The 27,419-nt window shown below is 33.1% G+C and overlaps 1 protein-coding gene across 19 annotated transcripts in view; it reads right to left on the bottom strand.

The window, feature by feature from the left end:
- The window catches only part of DLG1 (discs large MAGUK scaffold protein 1), a 238,327-nt gene that overhangs the window by 7,012 nt on the left and 203,896 nt on the right, over positions 1 to 27,419 (bottom strand). For 11 of the 19 annotated variants that reach the window (XM_033128021.1, XM_033128025.1, XM_033128009.1 and 8 more), the window contains 6 exons: positions 23,643 to 23,684; positions 22,596 to 22,631; positions 21,060 to 21,110; positions 19,620 to 19,721; positions 19,191 to 19,363; positions 9,739 to 9,848 (listed from right to left, as the gene is read on the bottom strand). In XM_033128021.1, the coding sequence (XP_032983912.1) occupies positions 9,739 to 9,848; positions 19,191 to 19,363; positions 19,620 to 19,721; positions 21,060 to 21,110; positions 22,596 to 22,631; positions 23,643 to 23,684 (514 nt within the window). The remainder of the gene's footprint in view (positions 1 to 9,738; positions 9,849 to 19,190; positions 19,364 to 19,619; positions 19,722 to 21,059; positions 21,111 to 22,595; positions 22,632 to 23,642; positions 23,685 to 27,419) is intronic. The other 8 variants (XM_033128091.1, XM_033128081.1, XM_033128072.1 and 5 more) reach the window with 1 other exon arrangement.

The raw sequence follows: 27,419 nt of genomic DNA on the forward strand, positions 1-27,419 counted from the left end.
CATGTCTTTTATCAAATTTGGGATGTTTTCAGCCATTATTTCTTTTCATAGGTTTGGGAAGTTCTTGTCAACTATTTGTTTGAACTCACTCTGTGTTCCCTTCTCCCTTTCTTCTCCTTGTGGTATATCAATTATTCTTATACTGTTCTTTCTGATGGAGTAAGGTAATTCTTGTAGAGTTCTTTCCCCGCCCGCAAGTCTCTTCTTCCATTTGTGTCATTTCTAGGTTTCCGTCTTCAAAATCACTAATTCTTTCTTTCCTCCATCTGGTTAGCTGTATTTCCTAAGCTCACTAATTCGTTCTTCATTTCTTTTATCCAGTTTTTCAGCTCCAGACTACTTGGTTCTTTTTAAAGTTTCAATCTCTTTGATTAAGTTCATTGACTTTATTTCTGAGTTCATTAAACTACCTATTTGAGATTTCTTGTATCTTGTTTGTTCAGAACTGCAATTTTGAATTCTCTGTCATTTAAATCACATTATTTCCAAGTTTTTATTTTTTGGAGATTTTTCATTTTCTTTCTGAGCTGCCTTGTTACCTTGATTATTCATGGTATTTGATAGATTATTTCTCTGCCTAGGCATGTAAGGAAATGAAATGGTTTTTTTTTTTTTTTTTTTTTTTAAAGAGTGACATGTCTCTCTTTGGTAAGTTGGTAAGAAGAGGTCTTTCTTTTGTTTTCCAGTAGGTGGTGCAAGTTTTGTTTCCTATTGCACTGCTCTAGCTTCTTGGATCTCTGCAAGGTGGTGGAAAATGCCCTGTATTCCCTGGAGGGGTCGGCATCTCCTCTATGGCCAGGTTGCTTTGGTCTTAGGGCATCACCCCTGTGGTGGGTGATGGGGTTCTGAGCCTGCAAAATCCCAGTACTGCCCCCTGCAACCAGATGCTGTCGGCAGTGCTACACTGCCTGAAGTGTCCCATGTGCCCCTGCTGGTATCAGCTGCGATGTGTGTGTGGTAGGTGGGGGGTAGCTGGGGGAGACCAGCGTGTGCATTTGTGGCTTCGTTCTCCTCCAAGTAATGGCAACTGCCAGACCCTAGCTGCCTCATCTCTGTATCTCCATCTGTCACTGGGATTAGCCACAGCACACCTGCCACTTAGGGTGAAATGCTTCTACTTCTCCAGTTCTCAGGGCTGCAGATAGTGTGCTCTGTAACCCAACACTCATTGATACAGCTTATTCTGGGAGCCCTGTTACTAGCTCTGGAAGGGTAAGGAGAGTTGAGCTCTGGGAGGGTGAGGAGAGACAGCCAGGTTCCATGGCTTTGTTTTTCTGCTTGGCAATGGTGACCACCGGACCACAGCTGCCACTTCTCTGTATTCTGTCTCTGCCCCATCACTGGGTTCAGCCGTAGTATGTACTCACCACTCAGGCAAGAATGCTTATTCTACCTCTCTGCTCCTCAGGGATTTAGAGAATGCATGCTGCAACCTGATTCGTCCTGTCTCCTGAGACCTGCAGTGAGCTCTGAGCTGCGTCCATTGCACCCGTCTTACTGTTCTTTCTTCCCTCCTCCCCTGTTCACTCCAATTTGTCCACCTTCAGATGTTTCAGTCCAAGGTTCTCTCAGATGTGTTTGTGTGTTAAGCAGGGAATCATTTGTTGAATTATAGCTATTTGACTTGTTACTTCAAAGGGAGATAACAGGGGTACCATTCATGCCACCATGCTTCTGATGTCACTTTATTATTCCTTCAAATATTCTCTGCCCTTTCTCTCTCTCTTCTATTTCTGGGACTCCCAGATGCCTGTCTGCTTGATGGTATCCCACAGGTCCCTCAGATTCTGTTCATTTTTCTTATTGCTCATCAGCCCGTATAATGTCCACTGTCCTATCAAGTTCACTGATTTTTCTGCTGGCTCAAATTTGCCTTTGAATCCCTCTAGTGAATTGTTTCAGTCATTGAACTTTTCAAATCCAAAATTTCTTTTTGGTTTCTTTTTACATTTTCTATCTCCTTATTGATATTTCCATTTTGTCCACAAATCGTTTTCTTGACTTTCTCCACATCTTCCTTGAACTCAATGAAAACATTTAAGACAGTTGTTTTAAAGTCTTTGTCTAGTGTATCTGTTGTTAGGTCTTTTCCAGGGACAGTTTCCGTTGATTTTTTTATCTTTTTTTTTTTTTTTTTTTAACTTTTATTTATTTAAGTGTGTTTTTCCAGAACCCATCAGCTCCAAGTCAAGTAGTTGCTTCAATCTAGTTGTGGAGGGCACAGCTCAGTGGCCCATTTGGGGATCGAACCAGCAACTTTGTTAAGAGCACTGCACTCTAACCAACTGAGCTAATCAGCCCCCCACCTGATTTTTTACCTTTGAATAGGTCATACTTTCCTGTTTCTTTTTAATGCCTTGTGAACTTTTTTTGAAAACTGGACATTGGAACGTTATAATATGATGTCAGAGCTAAAATTCTTCCTCTTCCTAGGGTTTTTTCTTTTATTTAATTGTAGGATACCTCCATACCAGAGGTCAGCCTCAGGTAGACACTTCTCTACCTGAGCCTGAGAAGGACTTCTCAGGTCTTTTCTGAGCCTGTGCCTTTCCCTGGGCATGTATGGTGACTTTCTAAAATCCCCCCTATATGTGAATGCTCTAGTCTGGCTCCCAGATGAGGAAAAAGAGAAAGTAAAGGAGTGGGGAGAAAAGCACTGACCCTTAACTCTCTAGAAGTCTCTTCAGCCTGGAGTAGGGCGCAACAATGGTTCCCTGCATCTGTGTCTGCATCTCTACAATCAGAAGCAGCAATCAGCTATCAGAGCACAGATCCCCAATTTTGGAGGACAGGGTCCTTATTACCCACCTTGGTTCCACAAGTTTTGTGCAAAGTGCTCAAGGAATGTGTGCACTGCTGCCTGCTATGGGGCTATATAGTAGCTGTTACCATAATTAGAGCTGAAATCAACCCAAGTCAACTGTTCGAACCTTCCCCTAGAAGTTGCAAGCCTTTGATAGATTCCCGAGTTCCAAAGAGTTACAGCAGACAGATTCTGCAAGTCCAACTGTTGTCGAGGTGGGGAGATGGACTGCTGGGTGCTTCCTACTCTATTTTATCTCTTGCTCTATCACTGATTAATTATAAATGTTAAACTATCCTTGCATTCCTTGAATAAACCCGACTTGTTATATTTTATCTAATTAAAAAATTGTTGGATTCAATTTGCACATATTTTGGTATGGATTTTTGCATCTATGTTTATGTTAAGACTGGCTTGTCTTTTTCATTTCCTGTGAAGACTTTTTCAGGTTTTGGTATTAAATGAATGCCCATCAAATTAATTGAAAAATGTTTGTAAAAGTGGTATTACTACTTAGCTTTTGGTAGAATTCAGTAAGTCCTCTTGGCCTCATGTTTTATTTGTGGAAAGGCTTTTCATAAGAGTCAAGTTCTTTAGTAGGTACAGAACTAGGTTTTCTATTTCTTTTGAAGTTATTTTTTGAAGTGTAACTTTCAAACATAGGAGAAAAATATAAATGTATAGCTTGATGAATTTTCACCAACTTATCCTTACTGTGTGTTTAGTACCTAGATACATAACATTGCAGCAACACCTCAGAATCTGGGTGTGCTCACTCTCGTCTTCTACCCTCAAAGAGTAACCTCTATTTGACTTCTAGAAGCAATTATTAATTTTAATATAATATAGAATATGTATACATACAGAATATGTATAAATGGAATCATAAAGTATATATCCTGTTAGGTCTGGATTTATTTTTTTTACTCATGTTTGGGAAATTCTTCCATATAGCCACACCTCGTTTTATTGTGCTTTGCTTTATTGTGCTTTCCAGATCATTGCATTCTTTTTTTTACAAATTGAAGGTTTGTGGCAACTCTGTGTCGAGCAAGTCTGCTGGTGCCATTTTTCCAAGAGCACTGTACACCTTGGGTCTCTGTGTCATATTTTGGTAATTCTCACATTATAAAGTGTTATCAAACAATACAGTGAATGATTATATTATGTATTTACAATGTATTACAAAATGTAATACAAAAAAATGTATTACAGTAAAGACACATTGCCATTAATCCTCCTCAAAATACTCCCCCTTGCTTTGCAAACACTTATCCCATCATTCTTGCCACTTTCTGAAGCAGTTCTGTAAGTCCTCTTTCATGAGTGTCTTTAGTTGTACTGTTGTGGCTGTGTTGATGTTCTGAATCATTTTGACTTTGGGTAAGAGCCAGAAGTTGCACAGTGCCAGATCCGGTGAATAAGGTGGATGACACACCATAATGTTTTTATTTGATAGAAATCGCTGTGTACAAGAAACAATGTGTGAACGGAGGGTTGTCATGATGGAGGATGATTTACGGCACACTTTAAAACACATTTTCTCTCAACCGTAGCTCACACCTGACTGACTGCACCGAACAAGTTGAAACTTGTCACACACTGTTACTAAGGTTTGATGTGCCTCTTCCCATACTGAAGATCCCTGTCTTTCCATTGGATGACACTCGGCAGCAGCATTATCCATATTTTGTGATCACAATGGAAAGACTCCGTGTCACACATTGCTTCTGGTACGACAATTTCTGCCAAATAAAAACATTCTGGTGTGTCCTCATCTACTTTATTCACTGGATCTGGCACCGTGCGACTTCTGGCTCTTTCCCAAAGTTAAAATGACCATGAGAGGTAAATGTTTTGAATTGATCCAGGACATCGAGGCAGCCACAACAGCCCAACTGAAGATGTTCATGGAAGAGGACTTCCAGAATTGCTTCAGAAAGTGTGTTCGAAGTGAAAGGAGTATTTTGAGGGGGATTGATGGCAATGAGTCTTTTACTATAATACTTTGTTTTTAAACATTCACCATATTTTTTGATCACATCTTGTATCTACACCTTTTTCATTATTATTGTTTGTTGTGGTGATCTGTGATGTTACTATTTCAATTGTTTTGGAGTACCATGAACTGCTCCCTTATAAGATGTCAAACTTAATCGATAAATGTATGTTTGTTCTGACTGTTCCACCGACTAGCCATTACTCTGTCTCCCTCTCCCTGGGTCTCCCTAATCTCTGAGACACAACAATATTGAAATGAGGTCAATTAATAACCTTACAATGGCCTCTAAGTATTCAAGTGAAAGGAAGAGTCATGTCTCCCACTTTAAATCCAAAGATAGAAATGATTAAGCTTAGTGGGGAAGGCATATCAAAAGCTAAGACAGGCTGAAAACTATTCCTTTTGTGCCAAACAGTTAGCTAAGTGGTGAATGCAAAGGAAAAGTTCTTGAAGGAAATTAAAAATGTTACTCCAGTAAACACACAATTGATAAGAAAGCAAAACAGGCTTATTGCTGATATGGAGAAGGTTTTAGTGGTCTGGAGAGAAGATCAAACCAGCTACAACATTCCCATAAGTCAAAGCCTAACCCAGAACAAGGCCCTAACTATCTTCAATTCTATAAAGGCTGAGAGAGGTGAGGAAACTGCAGAAGAAAAATGTTTGAAGCTAGCAGAGGTTGGTTCATGAGGTTTAAGGAAAGAAGCTGTCTCCATAACATCAAAATGCAAGGTGAAGCAGCAAATGCTGATGTAGATGCTGCAGCAAGTTCTCCAGAAGATCTACGTAGCTAAGATAACTAATGAAGGTGGCTACACTAAACAACAGATTTTCAATGTAGACAAAACAGTCTTATACTGGAAGAAGATGTCATCAAGGACTTTCATAGTTAGGAGTCATTGCCTGGCTTCAAAGCTTCAAAGTATAGGTTGACTTTCTAGTTAGGAGCTAATGCAGCTGGTAACTTTACGTTGAAGCCAATACTCGTTTGCCATTCTGAAAATCCTATGTCTCTTAAGAATTATGCTAAATCTACTCTGCCTGGGCTCTATAAATGGAACAACAAAGCCTGGATGACAGCACATCTGTTTACAACATGTTTACTGAATATTTTAAGCCCACTACTGCTCAGAAAAAAAGATTTCCTTTATAATCTCACTGCTAGTTGACAATACATTTGGCCATCCAAGAGCTCTGATGGAGATGTACAATGAGATTAATGTTGTTTTCATGCCTGCTAACAACATCCAATCTGCAGCCCATGGACCAAGGAGGAATATTGACTTTTAAGTATTCTTATTTAAGAAATACATTTCATAAGGTGATAGCTGCCATCGACAGTGATTCCTCTAATGGATCTGGGCAATGTAAATTGAAAACCTTCTGGAAAGGATTCACCATTCTAGATGCTATTAAGAACATTCATGATTAATGGGAAGAGACCAAAATGTCAACATTAACAGGAGTTTGAAAGAAATTGATTCCAACCCTCAGAGATGACTTTGAGGGGTTTAAGACTTTAGTGAAGGAAATAACCACAGATGCGGAAAAAGCAAAAGAACTAGAATTAGTGGAGTCTGTAGATGTGACTGAATTGCTGCAATCTCAGGATAAAACTTGAATGGATGAGGAGTAGCTTCTTATGGTTGAGCAAAGAAAGTGGTTTTTTGAGATGGAATCTACTACTGGTGAAGATGCTGTGAAGACTACTGAAATCACAACAAAGGATTTAGAATATACATAAAGCAGCAATTATACTCCAATTCAGTAAAATTGATAAAGCAGCAATTATACTCCAATTTTAAAAGAAGTTCTGTGGGTAAAATGCTATTAAACAGCATCACATGCTACTACAGAGAAATCATTCATGAAAGGAAGAGTCAATTGATGTGGGAGACTTCACTGTTGTCTTATTTTAAGAAATTGCCACAGTTACCCCAACCTTCAGTAACCAGCAACCTGATCAGTCAGTAGCCATCGCATTGAGGCAAGACCCTCCACTGTCAAAACATTATGACTTGCTGAAGGCTCAGATGATGGTTAGCACTTTTTAGCAATCAAGTATTTTTAAATTAAGGTACATACATACTGTATTTCCCTGAAAATAACACTGGGTCTTATATTAATTTTTGCTCCAAAAGACGCATTAGGGCTTATGTTCGGGGGATGTCATCTTGAAAAATCATGCCATGGCTTATTTTCTGGTTAGGTCTTATTTTCAGGGAAACACGGTAGTTTCTTAAGAAATAATGCTACTGCACACTTAATAGACTATAGTATAGTGTAAATATAACTTTTGTATGTACTGGGAAACCAAAATATTTGTGTGATTTGCCGATGGGTTTCAAGGTTTTGGCTGTTTTGAACAGCATTTCTGTCAACAATCTAGTCCATGTTTTCAATAAACATATGTAAACATTTCTATTATGTTATCTTGGAATGAGACTTCTAGGTCCTAAACTATGTGTATGTCGAGCTTTAGGAGATACTATATACTGTAAACAGTTTACCAATGTGACATACCAACTTACATTCCTATCAGTGTTATAAGTTTCAGCTGTTCCACATCCTTGCCAACATTTTTAAATAATTTTTTTTCATTTTAGCTATTTTCATGTGTGTGTGGTAGTACATGACATTGTGGTTTTCACTTGCATTTCCATGATTAATTGAGCACCATCTCATACGTTTGTTGACTATTTGGATATTCTGTTTTGTAAAGTATCCAAGTCCTTTGCTCATTTTTCTACTGGGTTTCCTGTGTGAACCTTTTTAATGTCTACTGGATATGCAGTGATATTCCTGTTTTCATTCATGTTCTTTATACCTTCTTTCTTTTCTTGATTTGTCTTACTAACATTTTATAGTATTTTCAAAGAAAACATTTTCGTTCTGTTGATCCTCTCTACCATATGTTTGTTTTCTATTTCATTAATTTTTACCTTGCGTTTAATTGACTGGTCTTTGTCTAATTTCTCAAGATCTCACATTTTCAACATTTATTTCCTAATATTTGATTTCCAACATTCTTTCCTAATATTTTTTAAGGTTGTGGATTTTCCATCATCAAGGCTACTAGGTCCTCCAAATATATTTAATTGACAATTTCATTAGCATTTAGTTTAAAACATTAATTTATGCTGTGATTTCTTCTTTGATCCATTCAGAAGTATAATGCTTAATTTCCAAATATATGGGGGTTGTCTAGTGACCATTTTATTATTGATTTCTATTTTAATTTCATAGCAGTCAGAGAATATTTGTTTTCAATCATTTGAAATTTGTGGCTTAGGATATGATTAGTTTTGGTAATTGTTTCATGAGCATTTGAAAATCAATGTTTAAATTTTGCAGATGTTGAGTGTAGTGTTCTACATCTGTCAGTTAGGTAAAGTTTTTAATTTGTGTTGTTCTATATCCTTACTAATTTTTTTGTTTTCTTATTCTATTACTTCCTGACTGATGTGTTAAGTTTTCCCACTATGATTGTGGAATATTTTTTTCCTGTACAGTTGTAAATTTGTGCTTTGTATATTTTGAGACTGTGCTATTAAATACAAATGTATAAATATGTCTCCTTGATGAAGTGAAACCTTTATTTTTATGAAATGTCCCTCTTTTATATCTCTATTGATATTTCTTGCCTTAAAGTATACTTTGACAGTATTACAAACCAGCTTACTTTTGATTAATGTTTGCATGGTGTATCTTTTTTCTATTCTCTTACTTTCAGTCTTTCCATAGCCTAATATTTAAGATGTGTCTTATGAAAGCAACATATAGTTGAGGGGTTTCATAACACACCATCCCAAAATATGGCATCTTGGCATGCTGAGTATTTTAAGCTGAAGGAATCTGAAAACTGGCAGGGACAGGAAGAACTCTGATCTTCCCCCGAAGTAGGTCATAAGACCCTCATGTGAGAGGTGACCTCCCTATACTTGGAGGGAAAAAGCGTCTTATCTCTGAAGATGGAGGAACGCTGAGAAGAATTTGAATGAATAGGCCTTGCTAAATTTCCCCTAGTTAACTATTCTTAGCTCGTTTCTTATGGTCCTATTACATTTTACGATGACTTTCCACTCTTCTTTGAGCCTACTATAAAATCACTCAGGTTTAACCTTTTTTTTTGGGTCTTCATTTCCTTATGAAGGTTTCCATGCCACATAAAACTTAAATAAATTTGTATGTTTTTCTCTTGCTAATCTGTCTTTTGTCAAAGAAGCCAAGCTGAGAATCTAGAAGAGTAGAAGGAAAATATTTTTTCCTCTTCTACAAAAGCAACATATAATTGTTTATTTTTTCTTCATGCATCTTACCATAACCATTTTTTTCATAAGAGAATAAATGATTAACAAGGTAAAAAAGCCTAGAACAAAGGAGAATCTTAAAAATGGAATGCATTTAAATTTATAAAACCTTTGCTTAAATTTGTAAAACAATCTTTGCTTTTTAATTGGACTAGTCTACCATTTAATTAATGAAATATTTGGGCTCATTAATAGCATCTTACTCTCTGTATCCTTTTTGCCCCATGATTCTATGTTTCTATTTGCTCTTTCCTCTTTTCAGTTTTTATTTAAATTCTATTTTTTGCCCTCTAATAGGTAAACAGTTATACATTATTTTATTCTTTGAATGGTTACTCAGAGTTGTATTGCCCAATTCAGTAGGTACTAACCACATGTGACTAAACTTAAAATTCTAATACATGTTACCTTATACTTCAGTACATTAATGACGATGATGACAATTAATATCAGAGTGCTTATTTAATCCTCAGAACAATACTAAGAGGTGGGTATACTATTAACTTCTTCACTTTACAGATAAAGAAACTGAGATGCAGGGAGGTTAAGTAAATTATCTAATCTAGTAAGTGATAGACACTGAATCTGTACTTAGAGGCTGTGCCCTATGCATTTACACTTACATGATATTTTCCATGGTTTTGGGTTTAATAAAAATGGAGATTGGGTAAAGTTGTGCAATCTGTAATCTCTTTATGGCATTTCCAGACACATCGAGGATACAATGTTTGCCCTAAAATAGAGGGAATAAAAAAGAAAAAACAAGTGAACCAAGTATTTTCAATTATATTAAAGGTGTATTTCCTACAGGTATAAAATCTGAATTATATTTGAATCCTGTTCACCTAAGCAAACTTGTCATTTGTTAGCAAATTTCAAAGGGGAAATGAAATAAAGACAATGAATAATGACTATGAATAATTAATTTTCCTTTCTCAAATAATACATTTAAAAAAAGAAATGAAAATATAGTTCCTTTACTCCTACTAGTTTTTATAGGCCAGTAATCTCTCAAAATGGTAACCAGTATGGGTTTCCTATCTGTTGTTTTGCTGAAAAAGAGCATTAAAAAAAATCCTAAACTACCATCTTACCATAACCATTTTTTTCGTAAGAGAATAAATGATTAACAAGGTAAAAAAGCCTAGAACAAAGGAGAATCTTAAAAATTGAATGAATTTAAATTTATAAAACCTCACTACCACTACACTATCCTATTTCTCATTTTTTTTGGAACTAGCAAACACTTTATCACAAACTGGCGTTTGGGAATCCCAGTTCTGATTTAAGTCACTTCTGACATGCTTAAATTCACTGCCAAAGGCCATTTAGGTTTTTAATGAATATGCCCATGTTAAATAAGGTAGTACTTATAATTTATGAAATGGATTTTTAAAATAACGTATTTTAAATCAGTTATCCTTCATAATGCACCTTGTAATCTAAGGGCTTGAGTCCACTTCAGTGAATGATAATTTCACTTTCGTAGGATATTTAAAATACAAAAATTAATATTATATAAATACTTCAAACATATAGAAAAGCAAAGAAAATAATAGACACACATGTACTGTGTTTCTCCGAAAATAAGACCTAACCGGAAAATAAGCCCTAGCATGATTTTTCAGGATGACATCCCATGACTATTAATTAGCCCTAATGCATCTTTTGGAGCAAAAGTTAATATAAGACCTGGTTTTTTCTTTGGGGAAACATGGTACCTACCATCTACTTTTATCAGATATTAACATTTTACCTGATTGCTTAGAAATTTAAAAATACTTTACACTGAAACATTAACATTCTATCATGTTTATTTTATCCCTTTCTATAGGTACATAAAGTTTGAGAACATATGGAAGACATACATCTTTACCACCTAATTCCTAAAAACAATGGTATCCCTTACATAACTACAGTATAATTTTAGTTGCCCAATTAACATCCTTTACTGCGAAAGAAAAAAAAAATTTCTTGGTTTAGGATCCAATCCAGGATCACATGCTGCATTTAGTTGTAGTGTCTCTGTCAATTTGGCAGTTTTTCAGTCTTTGTGTTTCATGATCTTGATATTTTTGAAGAGTTACAGAACAATTTTTTTCATAGAATATATCTCAACTTGGGTTTGCCTTATATTTCCCATCAGATGGCAGTTGAGACATTTTTGGCAGGAATACCACAGAAGTGAAGTTGTGTCCTTCTGAATCCATCATATTAGGAGGCATATGATATCTATCTGTCCCTCTAACTAGGGTTAATTTTGATCACTTATTTAAGGTTTTGTCTAACAGGTTTCTCCACTGTAACATTACTATTTTCCCCTTTGTAACTGATAAGTATTTTGGGGGAGGCTATGCTGAGACTATGTAAATATCCGGTTTCTCATTAGATGTTATTTCACTCATTAATTTTAGCTGATGATTCTGGCCTAAAATTATTACCATGAATTATTCTCATGGTTATCAAGAGAGATTTTCTCATTTCATCACTGCTACCTTTGTTAGTAGACATTCAATTGTAAGGCAAAGGTTTCCCTTCTATCCATTTATATATTGATTTATGCTATTATGGACTCTTGGATTTTTTATTCTCTATGTTATAATGTTATTGTTATCTTTTATTTTAATATTCAAATTACCCAGACGTGGTCTTTGGGGGACCATACAGTTTGGCTTCTGCATGTCTTTTTGACATATTCTCATTATTCTTTAAGCATTTCCTTATGTTTTTGACACAGTAAAATATTCTAGGCTCAGCTTGGACCTTCCCAGTCCCAGCGCTGGAATCAGCCATTTCTTCAAGGAGCTCTGGATCTTTTTAATGGAGAGTGATATTTATGGTAGAAGCCAAGATCTAGGTACTACATATTCTCACTGTTTACTGAGGAGTCATCATTTTCAGGCCTTTTTGAGGACAGAGGAAGGGAACATAGATATGTACATATACACAAATCTCTATTTTTACATCTATCTATATTAGGATGCATGGGTTTATATTCATATCTCTAATTCCAATCCAATTACTACAGTTCATTGTCCCCTTTACCCTTTCCATATTTCTAAAATCCCTTCTAACAGTGAAAGAAACCAGCTCTCATTATTGTCAACAGATTAATTAGCTCAACACTAGAATATACATTAGTTTCAGATTGTTAGCTGATACCACTCTGAAAAACAAATGTACTAATTAGATTTCAATATCTGTTTACAGATCTTTTTGTCTTTAACCTGTGTTCAGGATTATTAGGACTAAGACTCTCCTTACTTCCCTTCCCTTCTTCAATGCAGTTATTTATTTGAAATAGATTAATTTAGTTTCTATTTGTACATGATTTTGCTTTTCCCTTATCTTTCTTTGTTGATATTTTTGAATATATGTTAACATAGTTGTTCTAAAAATCAAAATTATATAAAAAGGTATACTTAGAGAAATGTCATACCTCCATCCCACCTACCTTTTTCCCAATGTCTCATCCTTTCCACCCCTCGCTCTGTAGGTAACCAATCTCATTAGTTTCTGATTTATCATTTTTATATTTTATATTTGTGTGAATTGTATATTCATATCTTTTGTCTATTTCTTTATTAGATTTTTGGTCTCAATATTTTCCCTCAATTTTTAAGAGTTCTTTATATATTGGGAATATCAGCCCTTTGCTTGCAAATTTTTTCTGTCTGTCATTTTTTGGACCTTGGTAGCAATGTTTTCGGAAGATGTTTTAGTCAAGTAAAAGTCTTTTTTTTTTTAAAAAAACGTGGTCAAATCTACCAATCTTTTATTACATCTGAATTTTAATTCACATTTAAAAAACGTTTGCTATGCCCAGGTTAAATTTTCTTCTGTCAGTTGTATCAGAGCCAATTTTTGTGTATGGTGTAAAGTATGGTTTTAATTAATTTTTTCCCAGTTGTCCCAGAACTATAAAAAGCCCTTTTTTAAAAGCCGCAGTGATTTGAGATTGCACCTCTATGATACACTATTATTTTCATATGTATTTAGGTCTTTCCTGTATTCTCTTTTCTATTCTATGTCTATTTATATGCTAGTGTTATACTGTTTTAATTAAGAAGACTTTTATAGTACACTTTAATATCTGGTAGGGACAGAATCCTTTCTAGCTTTTCTTTTTGTATTGTTTTGGCTTCTCATATGAACTTCAATTTGCCTTGTTAAGCCCCATAAAAAAGCTGGTAGGTTTTTTTTGGGAAATGTGTTCATATATAAATTAGCTTCGAACTGACAGCTTTACAATACTGTTTTAGCTAAGGACAAGGGATTTCTTTACAGTTGCTCAAATCTAATAATTCTGTCTTTCAGGAGTATTTTATTCCTCATATAAGTCTACCTATCTCTTATTAAGTTTACTAAGAATTTTTATTCTACTTCTTATAAATGAGTGTTTTTCTATCATTATCTTCTAACCGGTTACTGTTCATGTAAATGAAGGTTATTATCTTCTAGGTTTTAATTTTATATACTGCTACTTTACTCTAGTTTTTTATTTTATGTCTTTCATTTTGTAACAGCCTTTAACTTTATAATGAATTTATAATTTATTTTAGAAAAAAAATTTTATAATAGATTTTGTATGGTTTCTCAGATATATTATCTAAAAATATAATTTTATTCCTTTTTCCAATTCTTATGTTTCTTACTGATTTCTCGTCTAAAGCACTAATACCTTGATTACAATGAGTATGTGAAGTACACTGTTCAATAGTAGTGGAGATAATGGACATCCTTGCTTTGTTCCTCATCATAATGGAATTGACTTGTGTTTCTCCCTTTAAGGATTTAAAACTAAGAATATCCATCCATCCATCCATCCATGTTAATCTTTCTACTTTTTAAAAATAACACAATATCTATGTTTTAGTCCCCCCCTCCCCCAAAGCCCCCTGGAAAGGTATTTAATCCTACCAAAAGCTTTTTTGGCATCTATGGATATATGATTTTACTATTTAGATCTATTAACGTGGTCAATTACATTAATGGATTTTCTAACTTTGAGCTGACTTTAAATTCCTTTAATCCCACGTGGTCATGGTATGTTATTTTTATAATGTGGTATTGGATTCTGTTTACTAAAATATTTAACACTTTTGCATTAATATTTGTAAGTGATATTGGTTTATGATTTTTCCTGTCCTCATCAGGTTTAGAGGATCAATGTCATTATACTTGCTTTGTAAAAAGAATGCTCTTAAACAGTTTATGGAGCTTTAGGACAATATAACCTTTGAAAATTTGGTAGAATTACCCTGTGAAGCCATCAGGGTATGGTGCTTTTTGTGGGGTACTTCCTTCTAAAGAAATCTTCCCATCTCTAATAGGTCATTTTGGTAAATTATCCATCTCAATCAAATTTTAAAACTTATACAAAGATGTGCAAAGCGGTCTTTTATGATTTCATAATATTTCAATGGTTATGCCCCTTGTCCTTTTCTATTTCTATTATTTGTGATTTTTCCTTTCTAAAAAAAAAAAATCAGGTTAGCTAGTGGTTTGTCTACTGGGTTATTTTGTTTTTTAGATTTTCTGTTTTTCTATTCTCTACGTTATTAATTTCTTTCAAAAACTTTGGTTTTTATTATAAAAAAGAATATATACAAGTGACAAAAAATTTAAGTAGCTCAGAAAGAATATAAACTTAAAGGTATAAGTTCTTTTTTTCCTCAAAGCACCAGGAGGACTGTCAGTTTTTCTTTAAAACAGATTAAAGCATAACTGACATACAATCAAGTGCACATATTTAAAGTACAGGCATTATCTCGTTTTATTGTGCTTTGCAGATAATGCATTTTTTGATCAACATTGAGGCTAAATCCTCCACCAGCAAAAAGATTACAACTTGCTGAAGGCTCAGATGATGATTAAAACTTTAGCAATAAAGTATTTTAAATTAAGGTATGTACATTTTTTTTAGACATAATGCTATTACATACAAAACAGACTACAGTACAGTGCAAACATAACTTTTATATGCTCTGGGAAAACAAAAAATTCATAGATATACCACACTTTGTTTATCCATTCACCAGCTGAGGGACGTTTGGATTGTTTTCAGTTTTTGTCCATTACAAACGGAGCTGCTATGAACATTCATGTACAAGTTTTTGTATGAACATATGCTTTCTTTTCTCCTAGGTTAAGTACTCAGAAGTGGATAACATATTAGGTGTATGTCTGAACTGTTTTTCAAAGTGATTTTATCATTTTATAGTCCCACCTAGCAAAGTATAACAGTTCCAATTGCTCCGTATCTGTCAAAACTTGATAATGGTTAAAGAAATTTAGCCATTCTAATGGATGTGTAGTGTGGCATCTCATTGTGGTTTCAATTTGCATTTCCCTAATGACTGATTATTATGTTGAGTATCTTTTCATGTGCTATTGGCCATTTGTAGACCTATTTTAGAGAAATGAACTTTCAAATCCTATGCCCATTTTTAAATTGGGTTATTTGTCTTTACTATTATAAGAGGTTTTTTTAAATTTTATTTTTTTAAACATTCTGAATACACGTCTTTTATGAGATATATGATTTGAAAATACTTTCTCCTAGTATACGGCTTGCCTTTTTTTTCTCTTAACTGTGTTTTTTCAAGAGCAGAGGTTTTAATTTTGATGAAGTCCAATCTAGCTAAATTTTCTCATTAGTTTATCATTTTTTTCTTTTATGGATTGTGTTTTTGGTATATTATCTCAGAAATCCTTGCCAAACCCAAAGTCATGAAGATGTTCTCCTATGTTTCCATCTAGAATATTTATAGTTTTAAATTTGTAATTTTTGACAAGAGTTAATTTTTTTAAATGGTATGAGATGGGGCTAGTTAATCATTCCAGCACCATTTGTTGAAAGACTGTCTCTTTCTCCCCTAAACTGCCTTTTCACCTTTGTCTACTTTTTGTGGGTCCATTTAAGGATTCTCTAGTATGTCCTATGGATCGCCCTGTCTGTCTTCATGTCAATTTTACATTGTTTTGATTACTGTATTTTTTTTGATTACTGTATTTGACTATTCTAGTTCCTTTGCATTTCTGTGTGAACTTTAGCATGTCAATTTCTACAAAAAACTTTGTTGGGATTTTGATTGGGGTTGCACTGAGCCTAAAGCTCAATCTAAACAATATTGTCTTAAATCCATGAACATGGTGTATCACTCCACCTCTTTAGGTCTTTAATTCTCACAGCAATGCTTTGCAATTTTTAGCATATTGGTCTTCCAATCTTGTCAGATTTATCTCTAAGTATTTAATATATTTTGATGCTACTGTAAATAATGTTTTTAAAATTTCAATTTATGATTGGTCTAGTATACAGAAATACAACTAATTTTTGTATAATGTTTGATACTGTAGCCTTCAACCTTGCTAAACTTATTAGTTCTAGTAGCTTTTTTTGGCAGATTCTATCAGATTTAATATAGACTATCATGTCATTTGCAAGTGAAGAAAATTTTACTTCTTCCTTTACAATCTGGATGATTTTTCTTTCTTTCTCTTCTTTATTACACTGGCTATGATCTCTAGTATAATACTGAAAATTAGTGTTGAAAGTGGATATCCTTAACATATTTTTGATCTTAGGGGGAAAGTACTACATTTTTTGAATCATTAAGTATAATGACAGCTGTAGGTTTTTTTGGAATGTTATCAGTTTGCAAAAGTCCTATTCCTAGTTTGTGGAGAGTTTTAATCAAGCATGGATGTTGATTTTGTCAAATGCTTTTCCTGAACTGTGGAGGTGATCATACAGTTTTCCTTTTTCAGTTTAATATGGTGAGTTACATTGACTGATTTTCTAATATTTAAATTTACCTTGCATTCATTGGATAAACCCTACTTGATCATGACATATTATATTTTTTTACGTATTGTTAGATACAATTTGCTAAACTACCGTTTAGAATTTCTGTATTTCTGTATCTATGTTCATGAAGAATATTAGTTTGTAGTTTTTTGTAATGTGTTGTCAGGTTTTGAAATCTTGGTAATATACTCTCAGCATGAGTTGGGAAGTATTCCCTCCTTTTTAATTTTATGGTAGAAAATGGGTATTATTTCTTCCTTACTGTTTGGTAGAATTTATTGGTGAAGCCATCTAGGCCTAGAGTTTTCTTTGTGGGAAGGTTTTTAAATACAAATCAATTTGTTTAATAGATACAGGATTATTCAAATTATCTATTTCTATTTGAGTGAGCCGAAGTAGTTTATTTCTTCCTAGGAATTTATCCATTTCATCTAAATTGTTTACTTAGTGGTAAAAAGTTTTTCCTAATACCTGATTTTTCTTTTAATATTTGTAGATTCTGTCACCTCTCTCATTCCTGATATTGGTAATTTGTGTCTTCTCTTTTTTCTGATCTGTCTGGTTAAAGGTTTATCAGTGACTTTGATCTCCTCAAAGAACCAGTTTTTGTAATTTCATTTTGAATTTTTCTCTTTTATGTAAGAGTTAACAGGTGGTTTTAAAATTTCCAGTTAAGGACTTTTTGTTTTTGATTTTCTAATAATGTATAGCTTTATTGCATTGTGATCAGAGTATTATTTGTAATATTTGTACTTTGTGGAACTTCCTGATACGTTTTTTTTGCCACAGGTTTGCACAAGAAGTAGCTTGCTGTGATTTGTTGTTTACTTTTCTATTTACCAGTAATTTGAAGTTTGGATATTATCTGTCTTTCAGTTAGGCTGAGGGTATGGTTTTTTATATTTTTAATATATTTAAAAGAAATACATCACACTACAATATCTAGCACTACAATTTCCTTCCCTCTCCTCCCAAAGGAAAACCACTGGATATTGGCTATATATACTCCTGAAGTAGATGTATCATTCTCATGCATATTTTTATGTTTACTGAATGTGTATCCATAAAATATATAGGCTGTTTTATGCTATTTAAAGTTTATATAAATAGTATACTATATATACCTTTTACAACTTCATTCATTCATTATAATTTTGAGATTCATGTGGATACACCTAACTAGTAGATATATTAGTTGATTCATTCTAGCTGCTATATCCCACTGCATGAATAAATAAGTTAATTATCCATTTCCCTTTGTTGATTCCAATTTTTCACTATTCTAAAATGCTACTATGAACATCCTTATAATATAGGATCCTCATATGTGAATCTCTACTTAGAAACCAAAAAGTAGAATTTCTAAGTCATAGGATATGTACAGTTAGTAGGTATTGCCAAACTGTTCTCAGAAGTTCTAATAATTTATATTCCCATTAACAATATCTAAGTTTTCCTTTTTCCCAAATTCTTGCCATCACTGACATGTCCATTTCTTCAAGTTTTAAAACGAATCAGAATTAACCAAACTTCTCATAGAAAAAGTAGCATTTACAGACGGAAAACTGAGATGCTGAAATACTGCTTTATGTTTTGTAGGTATTTTATGAGTAAGTCTTAAACTACTAGTTTTGAAGGTATAAAATAACTCACTCATGTTTATTTTCTAGGCCCAAGGAGTGATTTAAGCATAGCAGCATGTCTGGACACACTATTTTGGCTTCACCATAAAACTGCTTTAACCAATGTCAATATATCATCATATGACTCTGAAGGATGCTTTCAGATAATCTGTTGCTGTTATAGTATTGCTAGGTATTTTTTATATTGTCATTTATTAAACAATTATTCAGGAGAAATTTCTGTCTAGTCTCAGTACCAGCAGTAACTACACTTATCTTGAAGATCTGGTTCGTTTTTATTGATGGACATTGCAGATCTTATCTCCTTAATTATGCTAGGTGTTGGAAACACAAGGTCTACCTCTAGCAAGTACAGGACCTTAAAATAACCTCCCTTCTAATAGAGAGATTCATGTTATCATTTCTATTTTCATTCTGTCAATCTTCTTTATCTTGTATATATTTTCCTAAGTCTTGAAAATTAAATTAGTTGAATGAATTCATAACATTAATTAATGCTGCCACATCTCTATTTTAAAAAAATATATATGAATTAAAAGTTTCTATCCCCATCATTCTTTCATACTGTCAAAGGTATATCTAATTAGAAACTATATTCTGGGATTACTTTGATGCTTACCTTTTCTGCTACTTCTCGCACAGACTGAACACTTGTTCCATACAGATGGTTGTTGTATTGGCCAGCTTCAATGAATTTATGTTCCTGGATATCTTTTTCCATCTGTTCTCTTGAAGTCACAAAATGATAATCTCTTCCATCTACCTCATAATCCCTTTTTGGTCTAGTTGTATCTTTAATAGAAAAGAACTTCAGGAAGTGTTTAGTATTAACACAACAAATTCATTTTCCACTTAAACAACTGTTTTATAAAGTTCAACACAACTGAGATTAATTTAAATTTGAAGAGAGACAATAATATGGAAGATGTAGGAATAACTGATAAAATATCTAGGTATAAACATTAAAAAATGGTAATGTTTACTTTTACCACACACAGTGATAAACTGTTAAAAGCAATAATTAAGAATTTTTATGTGGGTTACTCACGAGGAACACACGATCCAAATTTGTCAGGAAATTCTGAGATCAAGTCATCATTTATCCTGTCTTTCATAGGTCCCAATATGATCACTGGTCGAGTATAATTAACTATAAAGATAAACTGCATGTTAAAGAGAATGAACACTAAACAAACATCAATGTATTTTGTTTCAAAAAAGAACAATAGTATTCTTAACTGTTACAAAGAATTTGGCTCTCTCCATCAATGATGCCTAACTTGACAGTTTATAAACCTTCACTAAGATCTTAAATTGAAGTCGACCTCCTGTTGGAAGTAATAGACTTTGATAATTCAACCAAGTTAAATTCAGCATTTTAGCAGATAATGTTTCTGTACATTGCTAACATCATCTCATTATGAATGAGAAAACACAGTACTGTGTTGTACTGATCATTTCTGAAGTACAAACTATGAGGAAACAGCTCAAAGGGCAAAAAGAACTGGGTATTAAGAAGAGATATAATCATAAGAATGATCTAGAAAGATAATCTAATAGAAGTGTATACATTGGCTTGTAAGGGATCATGATAGAAGAAAGGAAATTGGTAGTGAGAGTAGGAATTAACATTATGGTAGGTGAGATGAAAAGGTGATAAATAAGGGAGAAATGACAGAAGAATAACTAGGGCCTAGAAACTGATTGGACAAGACAGATAAGGAACAGAGAAAAATCAAAGTGATTCCAAGATTTTGAACAAGGGTCATTGGAACTATTATGAACACTGGAAAGAAGTTGCCTTGGAAATAAAACGCCAATTCAAACTGACTAGATTGTAATATACTGTAGGCTAAACCATGTTTCATAAAATACAATAGTAAATATCTACATTTATATATAATTAAATAACATAGTAAAACTATACTATAACTTTTTTTGAGGTATGAGTTAGACCTATTTCCCAAATTAAGAAATACTTTTTTCTGGGCCAGCCTGGTGGCTCAGAAGGTTGGAGTGCTGTGTTCTTCACGCCGAGGTGGCTGGTTTGCTTCCCACATGGGCCAGTGAGCTGCGCCCTCTACAGCTAAGACTGTGAACAATGGCTCTCCCTGGAGCTGGGCTGCTGTGAGCATGGGCTACTGTGTGCTGCCATGAGCGGCCGGCAGTCGGTGTGAGCGGCCATGTGCTGCTGTGTGCTGCTGTGAACGGCCGGCAGCCAGCGAGAGCTGCTGCTGTGAGCAGCCAACTCGGACTTGGTCAGCCAAGTCGGACCAGTGACCGACTGCCTTGAGGGGTGGGGGGTCTGGAGGGGGGTGGGCGCAAGGCTCATAATACCTGCTTAGGCCAGGGAGCTGTGTCCTACACAACTAGACAGAGAAACAACGGCTTGAACCTGAGTGGGGGTAGGGGGAGGAGGAAGAAGAGGGAAAAAAAAAAGAAATATGTTTTTCTAGAAGATCGTAAAACATCAACAGGCTTTACAAACCTTCTTGTTGATTCACTGGTTCATAAGACAAGACATATTCTTCTTGACCACCTATTAGAAAGTAAAATACAGATAAGAAAATCTATAAAGGCAACTAATGCTAATTAATTCTTTAATACATAATATATAAATTACTAGGGCTTCCTGAAAAAATAAGCAAAGATGTAGAAAAAGGTACTTTATAAATTATTTCTGGCAAGCTTTAGTAAAAAAAAGGTGGCAAATTACAAAGTCATAAGGGTAAGTTTGATAAATGTAAAAACAAAATATGAATGTGTTATTTATTTAATAACTACCTTTCTGTTATTCTGTGCTTTACAGATTATCATTAGATCTATTTAAAACCTTCATTTGTGATGTCAGGTATGTGCCATTAATTTTTTATTTAGAATCTAAGAACTATTAAAACTTTTAAAGATTAATACTTTAATGAATAGTTCTACATATGTGCATGTTAGGTAATTTACTGCTACTAAGAATATGCTTTTATTTTGTAACGACCAGTTACAATACTTAACAGAATACATATATATTTTTATAATTACAACCACCTTACAATCAAAAAATTTTAATGCAAAGGTAAAACTACTGTCTCTGTTTCACTGATGAAAAACTCATTCTAATAATTCATTTATTCAATTACAAAAACATTTAAAGTTAAAAATAGCTTTAGATAAAACTAAATCCTTTCCTTCCAATAAAATGAATCACATAGACAGTAAAGGAGATAAAACATATTTTGTTTTGATCTTAAAAGCAATTTAGAAGTTAAATTAAATCCTTTAAGACTAAAGGTTTAGAGCTTAGATTAAGCATATCCTAAATAAAAAAGTTTACAAATTACATCTCGACTCAATAAAAAGAATTAAAAAGAGTTAATCTTAGGAGTTCTTCACACACACACACACACACACACACAGGAATGTGTAGAAAACAAACAGAAAGGACTGTTAATTCAAGTGGTTCAATGAAAGCAATCAATATTGGATAATGTATTTTAAGATTTTCTCCTTGATTAGCAAGATTCTATAATAACGTTTTCACTAAATTTGCCATTGGTTTATATTATATGTATTCAGCTACAGAACTTTTAAATTCATATATTGGCATATTCTCTCCTGCTTTAAAAGTGTATTTCATTGTTTCCAAATTTATCATAATATATAAAATATACATTTTTTTAAAAAATATACATTTATAAGCTGCTTTTTAAAGTACTATATGTTAAACACGGTTTACATATTAGCAAAAACATGCAATTTGAATATTCCACACCTAATAATTCATGCAAATGATGAGACAGTATATACTTTCATTACCTCTTTTTAGCTTAGAAAGCTTCTCAACTACTCTATTATGGTGAGCTCTGATTATAAGTTAATAAAATGCTAAAGTATAAGAAATCACATTCCCACACCAAAAAAAAAATTATTAAGTAACTACTGTGCAGAAAAAATAACCAACCAAATCAATGAGGGTTAAAAGTATATAATGTCAACATGAGAAATAGTAGAGACTGATATTAACAGGATGGACCTTTTGAATAGCCATACTCATCTGTAATCAAGATTACTTTCATATTAGACAGCAGTAAAAAAAAGTTAGAAAAAGCAATTTTAATTTTTAAGGTGCTAGAACTATAATATTCATGTACTCTCCCCTCCTCCCATGCCCAAATCTGTCAAAAAACTCCACATGCTCATATAGTTCACTTAATAGTATACAGTTGACCCTTGAACAACTTTGGGGTTAGGGGTGCTGAGCACCGCACAGTTGAATATCTGCACGTAACTTTTGACTCCTCCAAAACTTAACTACTAATAGCCTACTGCTGATAACATAAAACAGTCAATTAACACATATTTTATATGTTACATGTAATTATATACTGTATTCTTACAGTAAAGTAAGCTAGAGAAAAGAAAATATTATTAAGAAAATCATAAGGAATATACATTTATAGTATTATTGAAAAACCCCCACGTGTAAGTTCACCTACAGAGTTCAATTCCATGTTGTTCAAAGGGCAATTATAATACCAAGAATGTAACACATGACACCAAAAAGGAAATCAGTATTACAGTTAGAGCAACTGTTGAAAATTTTTCCTTCATCATTTCTTACATTCACCAAAGTGTGGTGATAAACAATAACTTGACCCAGATCAGAACTGGTGGCACAGAATAAAAAAGGAAATAAAACCAATTATAATTTAGTATTACTGAAAAATATTTTAATGTTCATGTTAAAATAGAATTACTAAAGAAAATGGCAAAATACAAGTTTACCCTTATATAACTAGATATATACGTGTATATCTTTAAAATAAGTAAATATGTACTGTGTTCACGAATAGCACTGCTTGTAAAAAGAATTTTAGTATTTTATTAAAATTTTGGAAATTAACTTCTGTATATACAATATGATTTTATTTTTCAAGTTCAGAATTTTACTTGGCTTGTCCTGATTTTAAAATATTAAGCATCTAATTTTCCGTTTTAGAACACATCACTAAGAGAAAAATCCCCCAAAGAATATATGTTACTCGATATTACAACAGAACAAGTAACTTAAAACACTTACGGTAACTACTTTCACTATCGCTGGCATTGGAAGTTACATGCTCTGAAATTGCAGGACGATGGAAAAAATAAAGAAAACACAGTGATGAGTTTTCAAATAGCAAATTATCAAAATAAACATAAGGTGACATTACAAAATGCTGAGGTATAAACCACACATACCCAACAAGTTTTTAAAAAGCATTATTGATATTCTTTGAAAAGTTTAATTTTTTTTCAAATAAATAAATATGTATTAGCAAGAAAAAAACCTGTAATTAAGAACAATGCCTCATTTTTGTACAATACTGTTTATGAACAAAATCTGTATTACAAATAACAAGCAGAATATGACAAAGAGGGCAAAGTGATCCTAACTTAGTCCAACTGTAGACATAAAACCCCCAGAGAGAAAATGTAGTTGGTACCATTTCGTTTAGTTTATGAAACAATAATGACTAAGAAGACACGTTATATTTGAGCAAACACGCTCATTTTAATAAAGGGATATCTTAAAAAATAAGTGATCTTGCTTTTAGTTCAGCTTTTCTTGTTCCTTGAAAGAAATGAAAATCCATGTTCCTGAGATTATACAGATAAAGTATTTTAGATGGCATAGATTCAGATGCCTCAATAAAAGTAAAATGGAAAGGAATTCTAGAAGGTGGGACTGTATTTTGAAATAGATTGGTTATTTCTGAGAAACTCTGCTTTGATAAAATTGACAATGGCTGCTTTACAAGACAAAAGCAAATACACCCAGTTGCAAATTGCCTGGCCCCTCCTTAAAAGTGACCCCATTTCATAACTTGTTCAGTAAACACCATGTCCTCTTCTCATGTAAATGTAATCTCAGGTGTTCTCTCAATAAATGTCTCTCTTGGATTTAAAAAAAATGTAATTTTATTTATAAAAATTAAAAAACCCAAGTTCCCCAGGGAGGAAAATCTGAATTTCTTACGTCAGGCAAAGGAAAAAAAGGATAAGGAAAAAGTTTCAGGAGAAATTATCTGCTGTACCATACCATCCACAGTCTCTTAAAATCAATAGCACTACTGAAAACTTCAGAGAATGGTAAAACTTAAGACATCAAATAAAGTAACAGTTTTTGAATTGTTATAGTAAAAAATAAGCATGTTATTCTAAACTGCAAAGACAAGATACAACTTTCTTAATCATGATTACGTATATATTAAATCAAAAATATTAAAAATTATAATATATGACAAGCACATGTAAAATGGTGGTTTTTAAAAGTTTGTATTTAAAAAATTCTCCTGTATTACCTCATTAACTTCAAGAATCATTCTAAATTGTTATATAATATTCTATTGGGCTGTTAAGTCACGGTTCACTTTACTACTTATTATTTAGACATTTTAGTTTGCTTTAAATTGTTTTCCACAAACATCAACAAATTATTATGAATGTCTCTATTTATATAGTTTTTTACCTTTTGTCCTATTTCCTTAAAATCATTTCCAGAAATAGGAGTGTCCAAAAAAAGTTCTTAAATTTATACTAAGATTGATACTACACTCTGAAATCTTTAATACGTAAAAGAAAGAAACATTAATTATTGCAATGGAGTGAAAAAAGGGGGAGACTAAGTAGGAATATAGAAGAAATATTAATATTAACCATGAGATGACAATAATAATAGAAGCTGGGTAAAAGAATACTTGTGGAGTTTATTTTACTATTCTTCTACTACTGAATATATCTAACATGTTATATAATAAAAACTGAAAGTTACTGTTTCTTCTCTATCTTTTCTGGGGATTTTTCCTACTCATCTTTGAGTTCTCTAAGATTACCAATAGCTATTACATAATCAAATTCTTCACGTTCTTTCAAGTATCCTTTATGTAACTCTTCTACAATAAAATCTTGCTACTTAAAGTATGGCCCTTGGAAAAGCATCATCATCATTGCTTGGGAGCTTATAAGAAAGGTAAAATGCTTTTTTTCCTGATAAAACTAATCTTTTTCAAGGCATTTCATTAAAGATGTTCAAATATCTAATAAACACATATAAAAATGTTCAAGTTTTTACTTATCAGGGAAATGCAAATTAAAACCACAACAGATCTCTCTACCACCCACCAGAATAGCTAAAATGAAAACACAAGACCAAAACAGATATGCCAAGAATAGAGAAAGATATGTAGCAATTGGAACTCATACTACTGGGGGTGGGTGGGGTTGGGTAAATTGGTACAGGCACTTTGGAAAACTATTTGGCAGTACCTACCCCCTACTAAAGCTGAATATATATATATCCCAGAAATTCCTTTCCTAGGTATTTCCCAACAGAAAGATACATATCTGCTCATCAAAAGACATGTACAAGAATGTTCTAAGCAACAATATTCAAAACAGCCCTAAGTATATGTTTATTTACAAATCTGAGACTATGTGTGTATACATATATATATATATAGTTTCATATTTTACTTTTTTCACTTATATTGTGAGCATTTTCCCACGTCATTATGTTTTAATGTTTTTCAATGGTTGTACAATACTACAAAGTATGGATAAATCACACTTCATTACCACTTCTCAAGACATTTTAGGATGATTTCAATTTTGGGGGGAGGGGCTGCAATTTCCAAATAATATTAAAATAAGTATCATGCTATATAAATTTTTATCTCCATCTCTGGTTACATCCTTAGGATAAATTTCTTGAAGAGGAATTACTAGTTGGTTCAAAGATATGCTTTTCCAGAAAGGCTACACCAATTTATACTCCCAATAATAGTAGTATGTTAAAAGTAATCATTCCACAGAACTGTCTCCATCACTGGCTTATCCTTTAAAAGAAAAGTCTACCAACATGATGGTTAATCATCATTTTGTTTATTGATTACTAGGAACATTAAATATTTGTAAATGCTTATTTCACTTGCTTATCTTTTGAGCACTCTTCTCATCTTTTGCCCAGTTTTCTAGTGGAGTTAGTCTGTTTCTTATTGATGTGTTAGAAATTTATAGTGTAAGGATATTATCTCTTTGACATATATGGTATAAATATATTCAAGTTTTTATTTTTATTTTGTTTATGATGTTTGATGACCACAATCATTTCAAATCTCTCTAACTAAGTCTCACCTTCCTAATCAAACACTTTTTCCTGAGAATGCATCATGTTTTTTTGAGCTCTCTATATATGTACTACACATCATCAATCTCAAGCAATACTACTACTCTTACACTTATTCTTGACACAAATGAAAATAAGTCTGGTTTTGGTATCTAAGAGCTCTGCACAAATCTGCTTAAATAAATCCTTAAAATGAGAAGAAAGGAAAGAGATAAGTAATGGGAAACCTGTGTGCCTAACTGAGGAAATTTTTGAAGTGTTAGACAAAATAAAAAGCTATAAAAATTGAGCTGCATACAAAATATAGGTACAAACCTTGTTTGAAACTGCATGTCATAATTTCACTTCTGAGTACCTGTTATGACCCCTCCTGAACTATATTTCTTTCAGTCTCTGTTAAAGGCATCTTACCCAGCTTTTTCCTCCTGAACTTGTTCAAAATTGCTTTCTTAAAGCATAAAAGCTGCACAGGTTTCTACTTCTAGTTTTTTACAAGTTACAATTATTTAGTTGCATTCTCCCTGATTTCCATCATACTCTAATTAGTTCTGTTAGTCAAAATTAGGTTTGGAAAGACAATTACTGTCAATAGGGCAAATCAATAATTTGATTCTTTGCTTTATAGAATCACTGAATTCCTGTCTATGAAAAGTATTCTAGGGTATCACTTTTGTTTCTTTCTCTGCTCTT

The sequence above is a fragment of the Rhinolophus ferrumequinum genome, chromosome 2, assembly GCF_004115265.2.
Source record: "Rhinolophus ferrumequinum isolate MPI-CBG mRhiFer1 chromosome 2, mRhiFer1_v1.p, whole genome shotgun sequence".
NCBI classification, from domain to species: Eukaryota; Metazoa; Chordata; class Mammalia; order Chiroptera; family Rhinolophidae; genus Rhinolophus; species Rhinolophus ferrumequinum.